This window comes from Papaver somniferum, chromosome 2 (assembly GCF_003573695.1).
Source record: "Papaver somniferum cultivar HN1 chromosome 2, ASM357369v1, whole genome shotgun sequence".
Classification (NCBI taxonomy): domain Eukaryota; kingdom Viridiplantae; phylum Streptophyta; class Magnoliopsida; order Ranunculales; family Papaveraceae; genus Papaver; species Papaver somniferum.
Window position 1 is genome coordinate 109,359,018 of NC_039359.1, and position 18,904 is coordinate 109,377,921.

At 36.3% G+C, this 18,904-nt stretch overlaps 1 protein-coding gene across 1 annotated transcript; it reads right to left on the reverse strand.

The window, feature by feature from the left end:
* Positions 1-4: 4 nt before the first annotated feature.
* Positions 5-9,901, reverse strand: LOC113348770 (glucosidase 2 subunit beta-like). The gene is made up of 5 exons (XM_026592629.1): positions 9,685-9,901; positions 9,468-9,584; positions 863-958; positions 363-545; positions 5-278 (listed from the first exon to the last, which is right to left on the reverse strand). The coding sequence occupies exons 1-5, from the start codon at positions 9,788-9,790 to the stop codon at positions 142-144; spliced, it is 639 nt and encodes a 212-aa protein (XP_026448414.1). The 5' UTR covers positions 9,791-9,901; the 3' UTR covers positions 5-141.
* Between the last annotated feature and the right edge of the window lie 9,003 nt (positions 9,902-18,904).

The following is an 18,904-nucleotide window of genomic DNA, read 5'->3' on the forward strand; positions in this document are numbered from 1 at the left end:
AGTATAAACAATTCCAAATGCCTCACAATTTCAAACTTTTAATCATCTTGCTATTGCGTGTATACATTTTTCCAGAATTCTTTGAATATATATTTACAGGATCTAACAAAACGAAGAAAGAAAATATAATCTTGCCAGCCCTCATAAGTTACGGGTCCCAAACCGGCCCTTTGGTCGCTTGTGACTAGGGAGGCGTCTTGATCTGATGTGACGACAGAAGAGATAGAAAGCTACCATACTAACCAGAACCACCTCTAGGATGAAAACTATCTTCAGATCTGAAAGAGAACCCCAGATGAAAATTTAGTTAAGGATTTCGAATCAAAGACTTTCAACTGCGCAAAAACAAAAACTTCAGATACCTTTTAGTTTCTGAATTAGATCCTCCAGATTCATTGTATTTTCCCGGTCCTGCAGATCAAAACTGCTCATATGCATTCTACTTGACATATAATTATGGTTTTTCCTGCCAACATTTCCAGTTTTGAAGCATGTATTTGGACAATCAATGCTGCCATCGTACTCGTCGCTTCCATCACAACAGTCTACAAGGACATTTGCACCAAAAAGCGCAGTCAGAACACAAAATAAAAGCTTCATTTCAGTTCCTGTTCGGATTGACCAAACAATAGTGACCCACGCTTAGAAGGTAGATCACTTTTTTTTTTTGTGCAGTTGTGTGATTCATTGGTAAGTATAAACAGTTGCAGACTGAATAATAACGAAATTCTATGATGATTGGTAAATTGGTATCATCAAAATTTTGATAATAGTCAATAGTGGGCCAGAAAATCAGTAATAGCGCTGAAACGAAAGAATCAGGTGACTTGTACAAGACGAACTTATTGTTGGATTAACTTACCACAGAAGCAATCATTTATCCGAGAAGAGAATAATGTTCGTGGTGTACTTCCTACATTTTTGCAATAAAATTTGCTCCTCGGACAAGCTGGAGTACCTGTCCACAATACAATAAACCTAAATGAAAGAAATAAACTGGAGCTAGTTTTTATTATAAAATTAAATGAAGAAGGAAATTGATTTAGAAAACGTATAGCTGTTTTCTGCAAGTAGAATGTGATAACAGACACATGTTGACAATATGGAGTTGCTGCCGGAATGCGTCATGACTTAGGATGATGCAAGACAATCTCAATAAAGGTCAGCAGCAGCATAAATAGCTAGACTACTATGTGATCACAGAGCTGCTTAATGGTTAGGGAACAGTCATTTAAAATTTTGTCTTATCATAACGTTTACGTAACACAATCAAAATAGTACAATAATTTGAAAGAGAACCTTCATCAGCTAACTCTTTAACAAGTAGTTCAGTGAAGTTAGGTTCGGACTGGTAAGTATATCCAAGTGGATAATTCAGGGTAACATTACCTGGGTTTGCAAACAGCATAACTAATTGGTGAAGACAACAAGTAGAAGAAACCAAGGAATTCGTATATCAAACACCTCCGAGGAAATATATCGGTATGTTTCCCAGTAATAAATCCATCTGATCAAATGAAGAAAACAGGTCACAACTACAAGCATGACACTCAAATCTTAGAGGGTTTTCTTATCTATTGTCTTCTAAATCACAAGATTATTGTCAAATTAGAAGCAGCAACAACAATCAGCATCACTGTTAACTAATAAAATAAAACACCTCTGATGGAGGGATGAACATACCCTAAAGGTGCACAGGAAAGTTGAGAAGAAACACCTTAGAAGCATCGGAGAATCAACCATCAGAACATATGGGAAATACTCAAATACACTGGGATTATGCTCTTACTCTAATTTTCTATTTTTAGTCTAATGCAAGCGAGATTTGGATCGAGGTCTACAAAATCCGCAATCATAGATTTTACCGGATTTACTAAACAAACACTTATATCGTCTATTTTTATAGCATAGTGGAACCAAAATGAGTTCCATTTCTATTCTAACTATCATTATAAATCAATATGATGATACTTGCTGTTTAGAACATCAATTCTTCGGCCAAATGACAGCTTAAGCTTTCGCATCTTAACACCTTGAATATTTCTAACAATAGCACCACTGATAGAATCTTCCAAAACAAATATCACGTAAAGTTCCAATTGCAGATAGGACAATGGAGGAATTACTGAAACCAAGGCTGGTAAGTACCATCAAAGCAATCAGGTAGACCATTATGAAGACAGTCTGAGCGTGTGATTCAGATATAAGCCGCATAACCTTGCCCTGCATCAACTTTATTATGCAAATTAGCTAGTTGGGTTCCCAAAAGTTCACTCATTTGAACTGCAACTAGCCTAATAACATTAGATTTAGACTACAAAATGAGGAAGATACGTTGATAGTGGAGGAGTGGAGGAATAGATAGCTACCAAGTTTCCCAAATGCTCACTCATTTGAAATGCAACTAGCCACTGCCACACTACCCCCTTCTCCACTTATTGTTAGGTCTCAGAGTTCAAGCCTCTACATGAAGGTGTTAACTTTTCACCTGAAATGCTATTACTCTACATAAATAACCAGCTTAGAATTGTAAGTATCATTTTAGGTAACTGATAAAATGCTATAGTTGGTAACTTCCTAAGAAGAGGTTTAACATCTTGTTTGCATCAAAACTAAACAAAATCAGGATTGCTAAGCGATTTTAGACATTTTTCTACCGAGGATAATTTTTCAATCCTTTGAGAATTTTTTCTCTGCCAATTAGTAGCACTACTGATCCTTACTTGTACTTGTAATCAGACAATAATCCAACTTCAAATTAAATAACTAATAAAAGAAATAAAGAAATAAAATCATTTGTGATGTTTTTGGTGTCAGGTTGTAATAGCTTGATGCTTAGGTCGGCGTCTAACATTGATCCCTATTATCTTCAATATTAGAACGTCGCCGGAAGCTCATAAGCAAATAATGTATCATACACACCAAGCACAACCTCCATAATATGTATGTGTGTATTCATATTACAGACATAACACTATTCTGGTGGCACTAAGAGTAATAAACTGATGTAACATGTAATCATCTAAATCGGTTTTCGGTTTTATTTGTTTTTATTGTTGGCTACTCGTCTAATTACAAGTACAAGCAAAGATCAGCAACGCCACTAACTAGCGAAGAAAACATCCGTATGGACAGATAAACACCTTCAGAAATATTGATCCTTTACGCACCATCAACGAAGAGAAAGTTTTCATGCACACCTATATTATGCTCTTTTTTTCTTTACCTTAATCTTTAGGAAATATAAATAAAATCAACTAAAAGAGAAAGAAAGAGAGAATCAAAAGTAAATTTTGTCAGTCTGGACATGCAGTCAACAATGATAAACTAGCCAACCTAACTAAAGCAGACTATTGTCTATCAATTTTAGTACTACCGAAGCAAACCCCAAATAATGACACACCAATCTAAATGAATCTACTTCTGGTCTTCCAAGTTTAAGACACTTGGAAACTGGTGCCACTAACAAGCATATAACCCTGGACACATGGTATAAGATATACATGATAAATCTAACAGGACCTTTTAGCAAGTAGATGTCTATTTGCATTTGCCCCTAGAGCAGAATGGGCAGCAGAATTTCTCATCCTTCTAATATGAACACAGTTTTCAACACGTCTTTTTTTCTCGCACACTTCTGCCACCCAAAAAAGAAAAGGTGTTGCTGCAATAGTGACGACTAAACTAAGTGTTAGCTTAATAAAGTTAGTAAAGTCTATATTGTTGATCACATAAGGCCTGCGCTCAAATCCCTCTTGCATCAGAATAAAAGTACAAAGGTACAAACCAAAAATACAGAAGAACATAAGTATTGCAGACTCACTAGTATTTAATTCACCAGTTGGAAACAGTTAAAGTTTGGAATTCAATTGATCATCTGTAAGTTCACACTCTTCCTACCCTTTTAAGAGTGCTTTCTCCGCCAGTTAATGATATTATTGATCTTCGTACTTGTAGTCGGTCAACATTTTAAAAAGAAATTATATCTAAAAGGACGGCGATAGGGCTAAACGGAGCAAAAAGCGTTTTCCATGAGATGGGAAATGGAAACTATTAGCCCCACACGAGGTTGGAGCAAGGATCAACATCACCACTAACTGGCAAAAAAAGTATTCTTAAAAAGTTAATAGAGCAGCTTAAGTATGTAATTAATAAAACAATATATATATATATATATTCATCAGCAAAATACCGAAAGAAAAACCATAACTAAAAAGAAAAAAATCGCGAATACTGAAGAATCAAACACCAGCAAGTATAAATAATATCCAAATGCAATGGTATTAAGTTGTAGCTCTAGCATATTACTTTTATCCTCATATAAACGAGATCTGAATCTACATCTACGGAATCAACAATTATAGACTTGATTAGTTTTACTAAGCAAACACTTACTGTACCACCTTTCTGATACTAAGGCCATTTGCTTTTTAGTGTAACCGAACCTTTGTAAATCAAAACATAATGATCTGGGGAGACACATAAACATGAGGTTGAGTTCAAATTACAGCTAACTGATCATGTGATAAAGCTGCAGGCGCATACCAGGTTGGCCAGTGCCATTAAGAGCTACTTTTGATAGAAAACAGAAGAAAAAAAAGGTTATTTTAAGCTCTTTGGGGAGTCCCCCCAAAAATTGCAAAACACGTGTTATAAATAAATTGTTATTCTTTAGCATGGGGCTTGAAAAGAGGTGACTGGACTGCCAAACTTTCATAGGTTACAACTTTGTTTCCTTAAGGCCTACTGCCCTTCAACAGGCATATTTGACCATATATATCCTGCCTGCACAGCCTTTTTATTGTTAGGAAACAAGATTCTCATTTATTTATTTTTTTATCAGGGGAGTATTGTCCAAATGATGATGATATTCTTGATGGGCACCAAAGTACTCTTTGGGAATTAGAGATGAGAAAAATCGCCTTGCAAACACCGAAAGATCAACCATCAACAAATAAGGAATATTCCTACACACTTGAGTAATGTTTTTCATATGTTCCTATTTATTAGTGCAAACAAAATTTTGCCCCAAGTGTCTATAAAATCAACATTAAAAATCTACCAACTTTAGCATTATCATGAAAAGCAAAGAGAGAAATAATATTATAAAAAAGAAAAAGAAGAAACCTCTTCTGGTACGACCCAACTTTGCCAACAAGCATGTAAGATGCATGAGAAACTTGCCAACACCATACCCCATGACGGAGAAATAAGTTATCTAACATCGATAAAATTCAGGTTCCTATCAAATTTGGCTCGTTTTTCGTCGATGACAAGTGCAAGTTCTGTTTGCAAATACATTGAAAGCGAGTTGGTGTTTTGCTTCACTTACTCGATCAAACCCAATCTCGGCACAGCTCGTCTAACCATTTGTGTTTAGACCTTTTACTTTGGCGAATGTCATTTTTTTTTTGTGTGTGGTTGTTATGGTCATGACCAGTAAACCAAAACTCTGCTCCATCGATATACAATCAATTCAACTTTAATTCCTTGATCACGTGAAAAACTTGATATCCAACACCCTGATTATTTTAAATCAATAAGAGCACTCCAGACAAGAATAGATTTAGGTGCTACCTACATTTTTGAAGTAAAGTTTGCTCCTTGGAGCTGATGTGCTCCATCGATATACATATGATTCGAAGAAGACTTGATACAGGAAAAAAAATTCAAGCTAATTAATAGAATAATTCAAGCTAGGAACTAGAAGGGGTTGGACACACTGCAAGTGGCAATAGACAACACAATCGATAACATGGAATTCGTTTCAAAACTAATCATGACATAGAATGCACGACAACCTGAACTACTGGCAAGCAAATGAGTATCTCAGTTCCAGGAGGTTACAGAAAAGTCCCAAAACGTCAGTTAATAGTCTGAGAACAGCAACTGTTAAGCTTTAAAACCTAAACGAGCTAGCTGAGCGAGAAATTATACAATAGTTTCACAGAGAAATTTTATCTGCTACCTCTTCAATCAGGAGAAATCAAACTAATCGGTAAGAAAAATCGCAGGTGGATGTTTTAAGATCTCGCTACCTGTTATTGATAACGAGAGTGATAAAAACATCAAGCAAGGAAGTCAATATGATATAAACATCAAGCAAGGAAGTAATGAACAGAAGGATCACCGGAAGCGACATCTCAAACAGCTCCAGGAAACAGAATGGTCATTTTTCAAGTACTAAAGCCATCCAACCTAATGAAAGCCGTGTGCCATAAGGATGACACACAAATTTTCATTTGAACAAATTATTTACTAAGGCATTTAAACATTCAGTATAACTTTTGTGTTACAACAACACGGACACGGAGTTGGTATCTTGTGACCAGTATGTTACGGCAACTTAAAAAACTAGAAACAGGGATATCGTATGCACACAGTAGATATATAGTTTAACACAGATAGCAAAAGAAAAATTCTAGAGAGTATCTTTGTACAGTAGTTCCAACCTAATGAAAGCCGTGTGCCATAAGGATGACACACAAATTTTCATTTGAACAAATTATTTACTAAGGCATTTAAACATTCAGTATAACTTTTGTGTTACAACAACAAGGACACGGAGTTGGTATCTTGTGACCAGTATGTTACGGCAACTTAAAAAACTAGAAAACAGGGATATCGTATGCAAACAGTAGATATATAGTTTAACACAGATAGCAAAAGAAAAATTCTAGAGATTATCTTTGTACAGTAGTTCTCTTTGCTCAACCTAAATATCACGGTTAATCCCACCTATGACGTGGCTTGACTTTTTAATTCTTTTCTTTGCAAACTCTGGGTACATAATTACAACTCCAGTTACCATTGAAAGAAAATTTAAGTTATGTTCCTTAGAATGCCTTACATTCACATGTTAGTGATTGCCTGAAACATTCAAAAGACTGCAAAAAACTTTATAACTTGACAATATCAGGTTATAAGCACAGAGAGTGCTAACTTTGGAGAAATCTCAAAGCGGTTAAATGTGATTAGTGGCTTATATGTAGCCTGTAAAAAAGTTACCCTCATTTAAATAACTGTCAAGCTTGTTTGTTATTTACTTCTTATTTATTCCAAGTTCATGTAAGCCATAAAGGATGTCTGATTCTTTAGTAATTAGGCACCTGAAACCCCTAAAATTAAGGCTGACTATTGTGTACATCCACGTAACTTACGCACCATCATGAACTGGTCTTTGATGGTAAAAAAATAATTGGGAATATCAATGTCTTGTCGCTGGACTTTTTCTGTTTTGGTTCGATCTTATTCTCATTTCTCTTGAAAAAGTTAAAAAAGAAACATGTCGGAGAAAAAACAGAAACACGAGAAATAAAATAGTTAAACCATACTATAGGTGGGATTAACCATGGGATTTAGGGTGGGCGAAGCAGAATTATTGTTAAAGATACTAAGTTTTTATGTAGAACTTCTAAAAGATTATCATAACTGTTATAATAGTAAACTGCGGAGTAATTAAGGTATTTTAGATTTTCTTTTGTATTTCTTGGTAACCAAGCCGTGTCGACACAGCTCATAAACAAAAAAAAACAAACAAAAAAAAAGGAAATGGCCAGCGTAACACAGGTGTAAAACTAGTTCCAAGCCTGATGAGGTGATCCTGGCATGGTACTAGTATACCTGATCAGTTATAACTTGTAAGAAGGCTAGTTCATGTCTTTCTGTTATGATTTCCATATTCTTGGTTTTTATAGAACATTCAAAATTATTTTTTAGTGTTGCCATAAACTTCTTAACCCGCCCCGTGGAGCATATCCAACCTTCATGGAGACATTACTCAATTTCATTTTCCATTAAGCCATAACAATATTCATATCTGGATATTTCTATTCTTATTTTCTAGGTGTGTAGATAAACGAACTTCAATGTTTCAATCACTCAACCCTCGTCTTATTTTATTTTTTTTGTAGATTGTTACTAAGTTTAGCACAACCCTTTAGGGTTTATCCATTAAAATGAAATGACGTTGCAATTATAATTGATTAATTACCATAACAAGTGTTTGCTTAGTAAAACTGGTGAAATCTATGGTTGTTGACTCCGTGGACCTTGATATTTTACAGGTCGGGATTAATGAGGGTGATCTGACAGGTTACACGGGGTTACATACTAGTTCATGCTCCAGGTGTTTAACATTTGATCCAGGAGTTTCTCTGTTTCTCCTGGGTTTAATTTTTGGTCACTGTTCATGCATTCAATTACTCCAACAACTTTGAAATGATAGCGATAGTGTACCCGTGAATGCATGATAATAGTGACCAAAAACGAGGGTAAGCCCAGGTACACTGCCGCTATCATTTCAAAGCTGTTGGAGTAAGTGAATGCATGAACAATGACCAAAAAAATAAACCCAGGAGAAACAAAGAAACTCCTAGAGCATGAACTAGCATGTAATTTGTACCTGTGTAACCTGTCAGATCACCCTCATTAATCCCGACCAACACCGAGATATATATATTTCATATTTAGTTCATTCCAACTTCCTCTCCCCTTAGTTCTTTCATGCTAACTGCGGTAGTCTTGATAGATTTTATCCATCGGTGTATAGCAAGCAGCAACCTTACGCATACAACCTAAACAACGTAAATAAAACAAAGGTAACTAAGCCTTGGCCAAGAGTGGAGTACTTCTAGCAAGAGGGACTGTATTGTTCTATGATGAAAAACCTGGATGGCTGGGCGGATTGGAGTGTGAAGGTGGAGTATATTTCAGATTTAGCTCTTGAAAAGAATCTGTGTGTTTTTCTATTCTTTTTGGTTTTTCTTTGGTTCGTAAATTTCTTCAGTTTATGGCTGCTTAGCCTTGTTGTATAACTTTGGTTTTATTCAGTAATAATATTACATGACTTAGCAAAATATAGTAATACTAACACACATTTTTACCTTGAGTTACTGTCAAGCTAGGCTCATGTGAAGCACATTCTAGCTCGACTAAATGAGCAAAGCTTCAGCTCTGTATCCCAATAGCAGTTGTGTTTCTTTGTCAGTACTTGTGGAAGTAATCAGTCATGATCAATTAGTATACCTAATCCCCTGATGATACATAGATATCTATTAAGTCTGAAATGGTGATCTCAATTTGTATGGTCTAGATTTACAGAACCCGCACATACATCTACCTTAATCAACCTACGGAAAGTAATCTCTTCTCTCCATGCAAGCATCTCTAAGATTTGCTCACAAGTGGTATTGCGATTTCATATCCTGTTTAGACTCAAATTTCCAACGCCGACAAATTTTATTTTCAAAATAACCAATCTGTCATTACTTATCCAATCATGTATATAATTTCTTAAAATCAGCTTAGAATATAGACATGCATGCCAAAATTAAATTGGTCAATTTCTAAGTTTTAAGTACTGGAAACTGATACCAAACAAACTTAAAAGAAATGGCAGTATTTTTCTTGCAGCAAAGATAATAATGGAGAGGACAGGAATACATTGGGGTTGGGAGTAATGTTACCAGGCTCATCGGTACCATCCACGCAATCACAAAAACCATCATTAAGACGATCTCGAGTGAAAGATTTAGATCCATCTTTGCATTGGATTAACTGCGACTCAAAATAATACTTCTCATCTGCAATTCCATACAAAAAACAAAACAAATTTGAGATGAGAATGGAAAGTAAAATAAAACGTAAGAGAAATAGAACAGAAAGAAAGAGAAATGAGATTACCTTCAGGATGGATTCCAAGGTAAGGTGATTTTGGAAGTATAGAAGGTGAAGATGATTGGAAAAATGAAATGATCAGAAGAGGAATGAAAATCAGGACCATCTCCATTAGTCTGTGATGAAATTCACATCGGAGCTATGTCATTCTTTAAGTGAAGACTTCCAGTTCAAGTCAAAGCAAGCAACTGTCTTTTTAAGGGGAGATAGGGTTGCCGCCTAGGGAATTAGGGTTTGCACGTTTTTTTTTTTGTTTTTTTTTTCTCTTTTTTTTTGAACAAACAAACAGAGGAACTAAAACGAGATTACACATGGGTATCTTGTACCCATTGAGTCATGTGAAATAATTTGGCTGATAAAAGGAGGAATTGTCTGGTCCCACATTGTTGTCGATAAGTTACCCGCCTGACTTCCATCAGCACCATAGTTTGCTAAACCATCTGCCGCCTGATTCCCTTCTCTATAGTTGTGCTGGATGATACAATGTGGAATTTGTAGCATTTTCTTTTTTATTTCGGAAATCATTTATGCAATATATCATGGGGCTTCTGTGTCGGTTTTTATAAATCGCATCAAGTTTTCCGAATCTGTTTCGAAGATAACGTTTTGCCATTGTCTTTTCGTTGCCATCCTTAATGTTAGAAGAGTTGCCCACGTTTCAGCACCGTAGTTCTTCCTAGAGGTTGTGCTAGTGCCATGACAACTTGAGAACTCGAATCCCTGCAAATAAATCATGTGCCCGTCATTCCTGGATGTCCCCTCGCGCCATCAGTGGTGATCTTTAACCAATCTGGTTCTGGTCTGTCCCATCCTGCTAGTATTGTTGTTGTTGATCTTGTAGTTATTGTAGTGGTTGTAACCGGTGGATCCCAGGTAAAATTTGGGGTATTATCTTTTTTGCCCATTCAAATTCCTGGTGTTGCTTCCATGTTTGTGCCAGAATGTTATCTGGAGTTGTATGGCGTTGGTTAGAAACCAAATCATTTCTGGCTATCCATGGGTTCCAGAAAAGAAAGCAGAAAGTTGATATTGATTGGGTGTGGCTAGCTTGCTGTAAAATCTGGGAAATGGTTGATTGGTTGTGTATGGAGATTTGGGAGAATATGTTGGTTTGGGCTGTTGATAAGGCAGATAAGAGATTATGCCAGGAAGTCGTTGTTATTGGGCAGTGAATAAGTATGTGTTCTGCTGTTTCTGGTTCGTTATTACAGCGGGGGCATCGGTTGGAGTTGGTGAGATTGATACGGTGTAAAATGGAATAGGTCGGTAGACCTTCATTGATAGCTTTCCACAAGCAAAGCTGAATTTTTGGTGGACATGGTAATTTCTACAGGAATTTGGTTGGTGGTAGGGGGTTAGGTTGTGATGGTTGTTTTGTTGAATTAGACAATTATAGCCAGTGGCAGTTGTGTATTTTCTAGATTTTGAGTGAGGCCAAAGGATTATGTCCTGAGGCATGCCTTGAGGAATATGAATATTAATAATATGTTGGATTACATCTGGTGGTAGGTGATTCAATTGATCATGATTCCAGGTGTGGCTAATGGGGTTAATGAGATCCGCCACCGATTGGATTGGGTGGCGTTGAATGGGATCAAGGTTTTGTACTTGAGGAATCCAATTTGCTTGGATAGGAGTGTCTAAACCATTTCCGATTTGATGGAATATGAATAATTGTAGTGTAGGGATTAAGGAGGCCATTTGTCTCCATTATGGGCTAGAAGAGGAAGGATTTAGAGTATTTCCCTGAAAAATCGATTTATTTTGCAGACATTTTTCATTATATAGTCTGGAGCAAATGGAATTGGGTTGGTTGTGGATATTCCAGATTCTCTTCATGAATAAGGCTTTATTGTGTTGACTACTTTTTCTGATGCCAAGACCTCCTATCGCCACTGGTTTGTTTGCACGCTTATGGTTACAATTATCTTTATCTTTAGGAAAATCTTAGGCCTAGACAGGCACCTAAGACGAATTCATTGCATTAGAGTTGTCGTTGGCAAGGAATGAAACACTCATCCTGCCATCACTGTTTTTACAAAATTTAGCTAAATTAAAAGCATCCATATTTTGAGTACGATGAATAATATTGAGATTCAAAAGGACAAAATAGTTATCCGTAGTTACAATTATCGATTAGAGGTTAGGTAATGTTCGTAAAATCCGTCCCGCTGGTTACATTTGCACTAAGTAAGCTGACAGATGTCATGCGGACAAGGTGATCTTAATTTATTTATTTTTGGGAAATGGAATATTCATTGAAAAGATGATCTTAATTCACAACCAAAAAAAGCATAAAATTTAAACATTTTGCCTTACCAACTAAAATATGATTTTTAATTTTTAATTAAAATGTTTTGGATATTATTCCACTTCCATTTTCGGATAAGTAATAGTATCTTTTGAAAATATCTCGAAGAATATAAATAACGTATGAATTTTATTTTTCTACCGAGAAATTAAAAGAACTCTTTTTTGTTTATTTTTTCTAAGAGTAAGGGCTGTGGGATGAGAGCTTCCGCTCAAAATGAATGATGTTGATCAAATTTGATCAAATTAGGTGTTATTGTAGGTAGTGGAGAGGTTCACTTTCACCCAACTTCTTTCACACACTCATTCAATCGAAAGAATGTCCAATAGTCGAAACTAAGAGCCACGTGATCAGTCGTTTGAGAAGAAACTTGTGTTGGGCGACACATGATCAGCCTCCAAATAACAAAGACAAATATATATAGTAAAATAATTTGGTTCTTGAGGTACATGATCAGCCTCTTGGGTTGCTTCCTGAGCGACACATGAACAACCTCTTGGGTGAAAAACATTCATTAACTCGATCTCTCCACCGTGCAAAAAATCACTTTGTCCCTCACTCGATTTGGTAATGAATGAGTGTTAAAGACACTCATTCCATAGCCCTTACTCTAATGTTAATGATTAATCCTTATCTTGTGCATGTATAAGAAGATAAAGGCTCGATGAATAAACCCCAAGATTAACATACATGAAGCGATAAAAGAACCATGACGTGAAATTTGAGATGTATTTCTTTCGGTTTTAGTATAGTAATGCTAAACTTCATTCTTTTCAAAATATAGGTTAGGGAAATTCCTAAATATTTGCCCATTTTGATCCCACTACGGACTCTGTAAAAGAGAAAAATGGTTGTGCAAAAGGGTAAATTTATTGGTTTGCCAATTGTGGTCCCTAATCAGTCGCACGTCTCTTTTCAAGCTGCGCGGTTCATTTTCAGCCACCAACGGACTAGATTCATCCGCGCGTCCCAAGTAAATTCGCTGGCGGTACAAGGTAATCCGCATGGCCCTTCTGTTCCTACCAACAGACAAATTTGATTTTCACCATCCAACGACTCTTTCTTTTCCCTATAAATTCAACTGAAATTTCAACTCAAAATTCACACAAATTTTTTCTCTTCACTTTATATCATATAGAAAGATGTCTCGACCCTTGTTAGTTTAGCGAGCTCAGTATACTCGAGATGAAGATTTAGCTATAACTATGTGTTGTTACAAACTCAGCTTGCTGAAGTACACTATTCGGTGTGAATTTCTGGGAAATTATTTACAAGAAGTTCAGCAATGACACTCGTAACCCGAGTCGTCGTGCTATATCCGTCAGCATCATGACATGATGCATTGCTCCTAGAATTACTGCTGAAATAATCACGACCATCATGATTTACAGTTGGTATGAATCCAAATACGGTATTTGTCTGCCATTTCTGAACTGTCTGCAAGTGCCATTTGTTAAGCTCTGCCTTCAATTGTTCTTCACTGGCCTCCAAATTGTAATATGGATAGGAATTTTCCACAACGGTCGAAACTATCGGGATCGTGATTATCTCGCCTTGTGAAGTTATACTTGACAATCCCAATGTATTTTAGGAATATTTGATGCAGATGATGAAGAATTTTCATATGTGGTGGGGTAAGTCATAAAACATGGTTCTTCTAGAGGCATCCATCTAGGAATAAAGGTCTTAACCCAACCCACACGTCCTAACGCCAGGAAAGCAAAACGATAGATGTGCATGTTGGCAACACCAATTGTAGGCTTTACAACTATATGATACCATTTGAGATATTGTGCTTCAATAATATGCACTTGAGAATTTAATTCATACCTCTCTCATGGCCGTTATCGCAACCTAATGAAAATTGATTGGGGGTTGATTGCAATTGCAAAAGTATGTTGTAACTGGAAAAATAGTCGTCCTCTTAAATACCAAACACCCTGTTCATTTCCGGGGTGTAAAAAATAACTCTTCGAAGTGAAAATAAAGAATAAATTGTACCTGGAGATTTTAGAACTCATGAAAATCAACGTAAGGATGAACAACAACATTTGTATTGGCTTTGTGTAATTTGTTGATACCTATTAAAAAATCTGGAAAGCACATTTTATTACCAGTGTCTTTTTATTAGTTTTTTCTTGTAGTACATGTTCATAACACCAAAACTGCAAATTAATCCACAGTTTAGTATTGTTTTGTTCATAAAAAATACTAAACATCATAGTTTAGATATTTACCTCTATGATTCCCAAGAAATCAGTAAAGTTTTGAATACATGTGGAGGCTGCATCGAGGCCGTTGTACATTTATGCTAAAATATAGACCCACAATCATGATTTGGTGCACTATTAAGATCTTGTAACGCTTCAAGCCAACCAACGTGAGAAACAATGGTTGAGTTAAGAAAGAACGTTTGACCCAATAACCATAACAGAAACACTCTTTCGAGTTCCTCATATTATACATTTGTTGAACCTACCTTTCTCCTTAGGATAAGCTTCAACACTGATACATGTATTCCACCTCCTTCCAACTCTTTATGATCATCTCGTATAGGTGATTCTAAAAACAAGGGAAGAAATATTTTCCATTTATTATTTGACATCCATATATTTTGGTTGAAAGGTACATTGGCTCCTACACCACTTGAAATTCCAAAAATAAAATACAAACCAAGGGGGTAATTCCTATGACAGGAATGATATCATCTGGTTAATTGTTTTGCACTAATCAAGATTTTCTTTAAAATAAATTTTAATTTTATTTAAACAAACATACCAATTTCAAAGTCCATGAAATAGAACGTGTGCATCGTAGGCCACCTTTCTACCAATATTCTCGTAAAAGTTCAATTATGTGTTGTAATACCCCGATTTCGGCAGTGGTACGCCGATGGAATGGAATATTGGTAATAGTTTGTCCTTTCCTAACACTGAGGTTTTTTCAGCACAATTGGCTCCAACGTTGGCAGAAAACTCTGCAGTTAAGCGTTCTCGAGCGGGAGCAATCTAGGGATGGGTGACCTCGCGGGAATATGTTGTCGGATGACCGCAGCTATGCCCATTAAAAACCTCATACTGTCGGATAACCGCAATGGCTAAGCGGGGACAATATCGGTGGAGGGACGAGTCATTACAAATGGTATCAGATGCTGCCGAGGGTGGGAAAGTATGTTGGGCGGGTTTGGTCCAGGTGCTTTTCATGTGGGGCAGGGAACGACGGAGATCTGAGTTTGTATATATATTTCGGTTAAGGTGGTGGTATTGTAATACCCTGATTTTGGCAGTGGTACGCCGATGGAATGGAATATTGGTAATAGTTTGTCCTTTCCTAACACCGAGACCTTTTCAGCACAATTGGCTCCAGAGTTGGCAAAAAACTTTGCAGTTAAGCGTGCTCGGGCGGGAGCAATCCAGGGATGGGTAACCTCCCGGGAAGTTGTTGTCGGATGACCACAACGATTCTCGTTGAAAACCCCATAATGTCGGATAAATGCTAAGACAGTATCGGTGGAGGGACGGGTCATTACATGTTTTCTGTGATTTACGAAATAAAACCAACGTCAGGGATACACATCCACTCTTTCTCGGATTTGAGGGGGTAAACCTAGATAAATATCATTTAATTCTTTATATCCACCTCTCATTTTATAACAATTGGATTGATTCCCCGACACATGATCTGCATTTAGAGCAGGGACTACGCATGGCGAAGCAAGCTCTGCAGCTCGATTTTGAGTATAATCCACATTTGTAGCGGGCACCGGTATTCTTTCACTTTTGCGATATTTTTTTTTCTTTTTCTTATATTATTTAGTGGAAATTGAATAAATAATAAGTAGAAGATTTTATTTAAAGAAATTAGGAAGAATATAGTGAGAGTGATGTGATTGAAAATGGTTACAAATGGATGTATTTATATAATTTGAAATAGTAGACGTGGGGGAAAGAGTCATTGGCTTTTCACCATTGGTGGATAATCACCAACCGTCCGTGGATCTTATGCGCCTGCCCCCGGATTATGTCAGCTTGCCAACGGATCTTCAACGCCCGACGCATGTTTCGTCCAACCATGCGCTCCTTCACCAAATGCCCACTATTTTTCCCATAGTGGAAATCCATATTTTCCCATCCACCTGGGTTTGCAACAAAAAAAAAAAGTTCAATTTTATAGGAACTTCCATTAAGCCTCATATATTGTTAGACCTTTAACAACCTGAGATATAGGAATTTCAATGATATAGATTACTGACAATTGTTCTTCCAATTAACGGTTTAAACAGTTTGACATGGCACATATATTTTTATATTTTTATGTGTTATTGATAATTAACTTGATTTCTAATCTACTTATAGCATGTTTGTTAATGTCAGTGATCAAAACTATAAGTCTTGATTTCTAATCTACTTATAGCTAAGTCTCGGACTAGGATAGAAAGTGTAATTGAGCTCAAGAATCCATGGCGATCATCATACAAAGACGAAGAACTACTCAAGGAACAGGTGGAACTTCATCGACTAAAAGGTATGTGGAGACTTGAACTTATCTATCACTCAAAAGTCTATCTACTCTCTCTCTCCTATCTTGAGACAAAAGTTGTTTTGCTGCATAGACTTTGATTATACACATTTGCTATTTCGATCCGAGTTTATATCGCTTATCTATTTCTCGAAATATGTGTTGGTACTTTTGCTTTGGCCAAGTTCATCTTTACTAGTGACAAAAGTCTTATTAAGTTTCAATTACTTGAAAATTGCTTTGATGAAAAATAGTGTGTGACAACAACTATATAACGTCCTCAGAGAATGTTTCAATGATTGAAATGAGAGTTTAAATTATATAACCATGGTTGGATATAAGCATTGTGTGGTAACTCATACATGTATAAGTCCTTATTCCTTGAACCAAAGTATGCGTACTTTGTTGCTCAGGAAAACCGGAACTGTTAGAGCATTACTCGGTTGAACCCACCAAGCGTTGGTATGTCAAGTTTGGTTGTCATATTTTAGTGAATCAAAACTCATGTTAAGAGTCGCTTGATTATGTACTAGAGTCAACTTCGTATAGGTTAGCTTGAAAGTATTAGGATATGAGACATTACAAGTATTGCGAAGACTTGAAGATGTGGAGAAGCAAGGAGCTACAATGACAACAATCATCCTTCCACTCGAGGTTTGTGATATTTGGCTTGAACTGTTTCATTCCCTAATGTATCTTTCAAGTCGTGCATATTTAAAACAAAACTGCGAAGCATATTTGAACTCTAAATAGACATAATATTAAGGAATACAATACGAGGTTTATTACTTAACCATTAAACTTTGTAGATAAGACATCGACATAATCATTTGAATGCTATTGTGATTATGTATGGGTATGAGGTGAGGATTTCATCCTAGGGAACAATGTTTTACATGTGTTCTAAGGAAGTAAGTTCATAAACTTGTTTGTGAAACGAAAAGGAAATTGCCAGGTGTTATTGGTTTTGTTATTCATTGCATATCTTATGAACAACCAATATGTGTGATTGAGTATAACCGTTCAAAACTTGTTGTGTTCTTGGTAGAACTATTCACAAAGGCCTGACTTATGTATTGGTATGACTTTTATTAGTGAAACCGATATTAAGTAATCACCTAAGATGGTACGATCGGATTTGTGTTTTGTCTGACCAAATATGGGAAAGGGGAACCGATCCTAGTAAGAGGTGCAGTACATCATAAAGGGGAACCGATCCTTGTATGGGGTGCAGCTTGGTTTATAGCAGAAAGGGGAAACGATCCTATGAACATGTGCAACACGTTTTTAGGCAAAGGGGAACCTATCCTATGAACACGTGCAACACATATAAGTTAGATACCATATAAATGTGGGGAACCGATCCTAGTACCTAGTCAACCGAATTTTGGAAATCTAGTGTGACTATGCACAGTACTCACATGGAAGGTAGAACCGAAACTTGTTTTGGTAGAACCATTAAACCCATGATTGTGATTGGATGTTATTTGATCAATCGCATAGTTCTTGAAAGTCAGATGAACCAATTCTAAAATTGTTTGGAAGTGTGGAAAATCGGTTTCAAGGTTGTAAGTGTGAAAGAGAACTTACAAAGTAAGGATGTTGACATACTTTGAACAGGTGTTGTGAATGTTTATTTCTTTAATTGTTCAAAGTTATTCCTTAATAGCTAAGGGAAGAGAATCCCAGGATCGTAACATAAGTAAGTTAAGAATCTTTTAATTAAGGTTATTAATTTCATTTTGTAGGGAAATACGAGAATTAGTAATGTGCATTTACTAATTAGATTTTCCGAGAGATTTCGATCATTATTTTTGGACAGAGCATTTCCAGGAATTGTGGAAACCGAATTTGTGCTTTAATGAATATCTTGAGAATATTTTCGGTTTTGGAAATTCCTTGGTGTCCAAATTTCCTTGTCTATAAATACTTGAAGTTTTCCTTTCTAGCAAACTAATCCTTCGTAACAACAAAATTCCTCTTTGTTGTGTTGTTACTGATGTAGCCGCCTATTTGGAGAGGAGAGTAACCTAATTACGCGAAATCTCTTACGGACGTTCATTTTAAAGTCTTCTTTGGGATTGATAAGCTCTAGCGTGTACCGTTGGTGGGAAACTAGATAATTGCGGTTTATCTTTTGTTTTCATTGATTTGATTGACTAACGGTGGTTGAAATCTGATTGCACCTAGTTTGTTTATGCTTGAGAATCTTCTCTTCTGATATAAGATTCACTCAAACTAGTTCAGATTTTCGACAGAGATCTTTAGACTGTTGTTAGTTCTAAAGACGATCTTGTGATAATCCAGTGTTAACAGACTTCGTTCTGTGCGTGATTGATCACAAGAGATTCAAGTGATTGTGTGCAGGTTTATATTGAAGATCTAAGAAGATTTGAA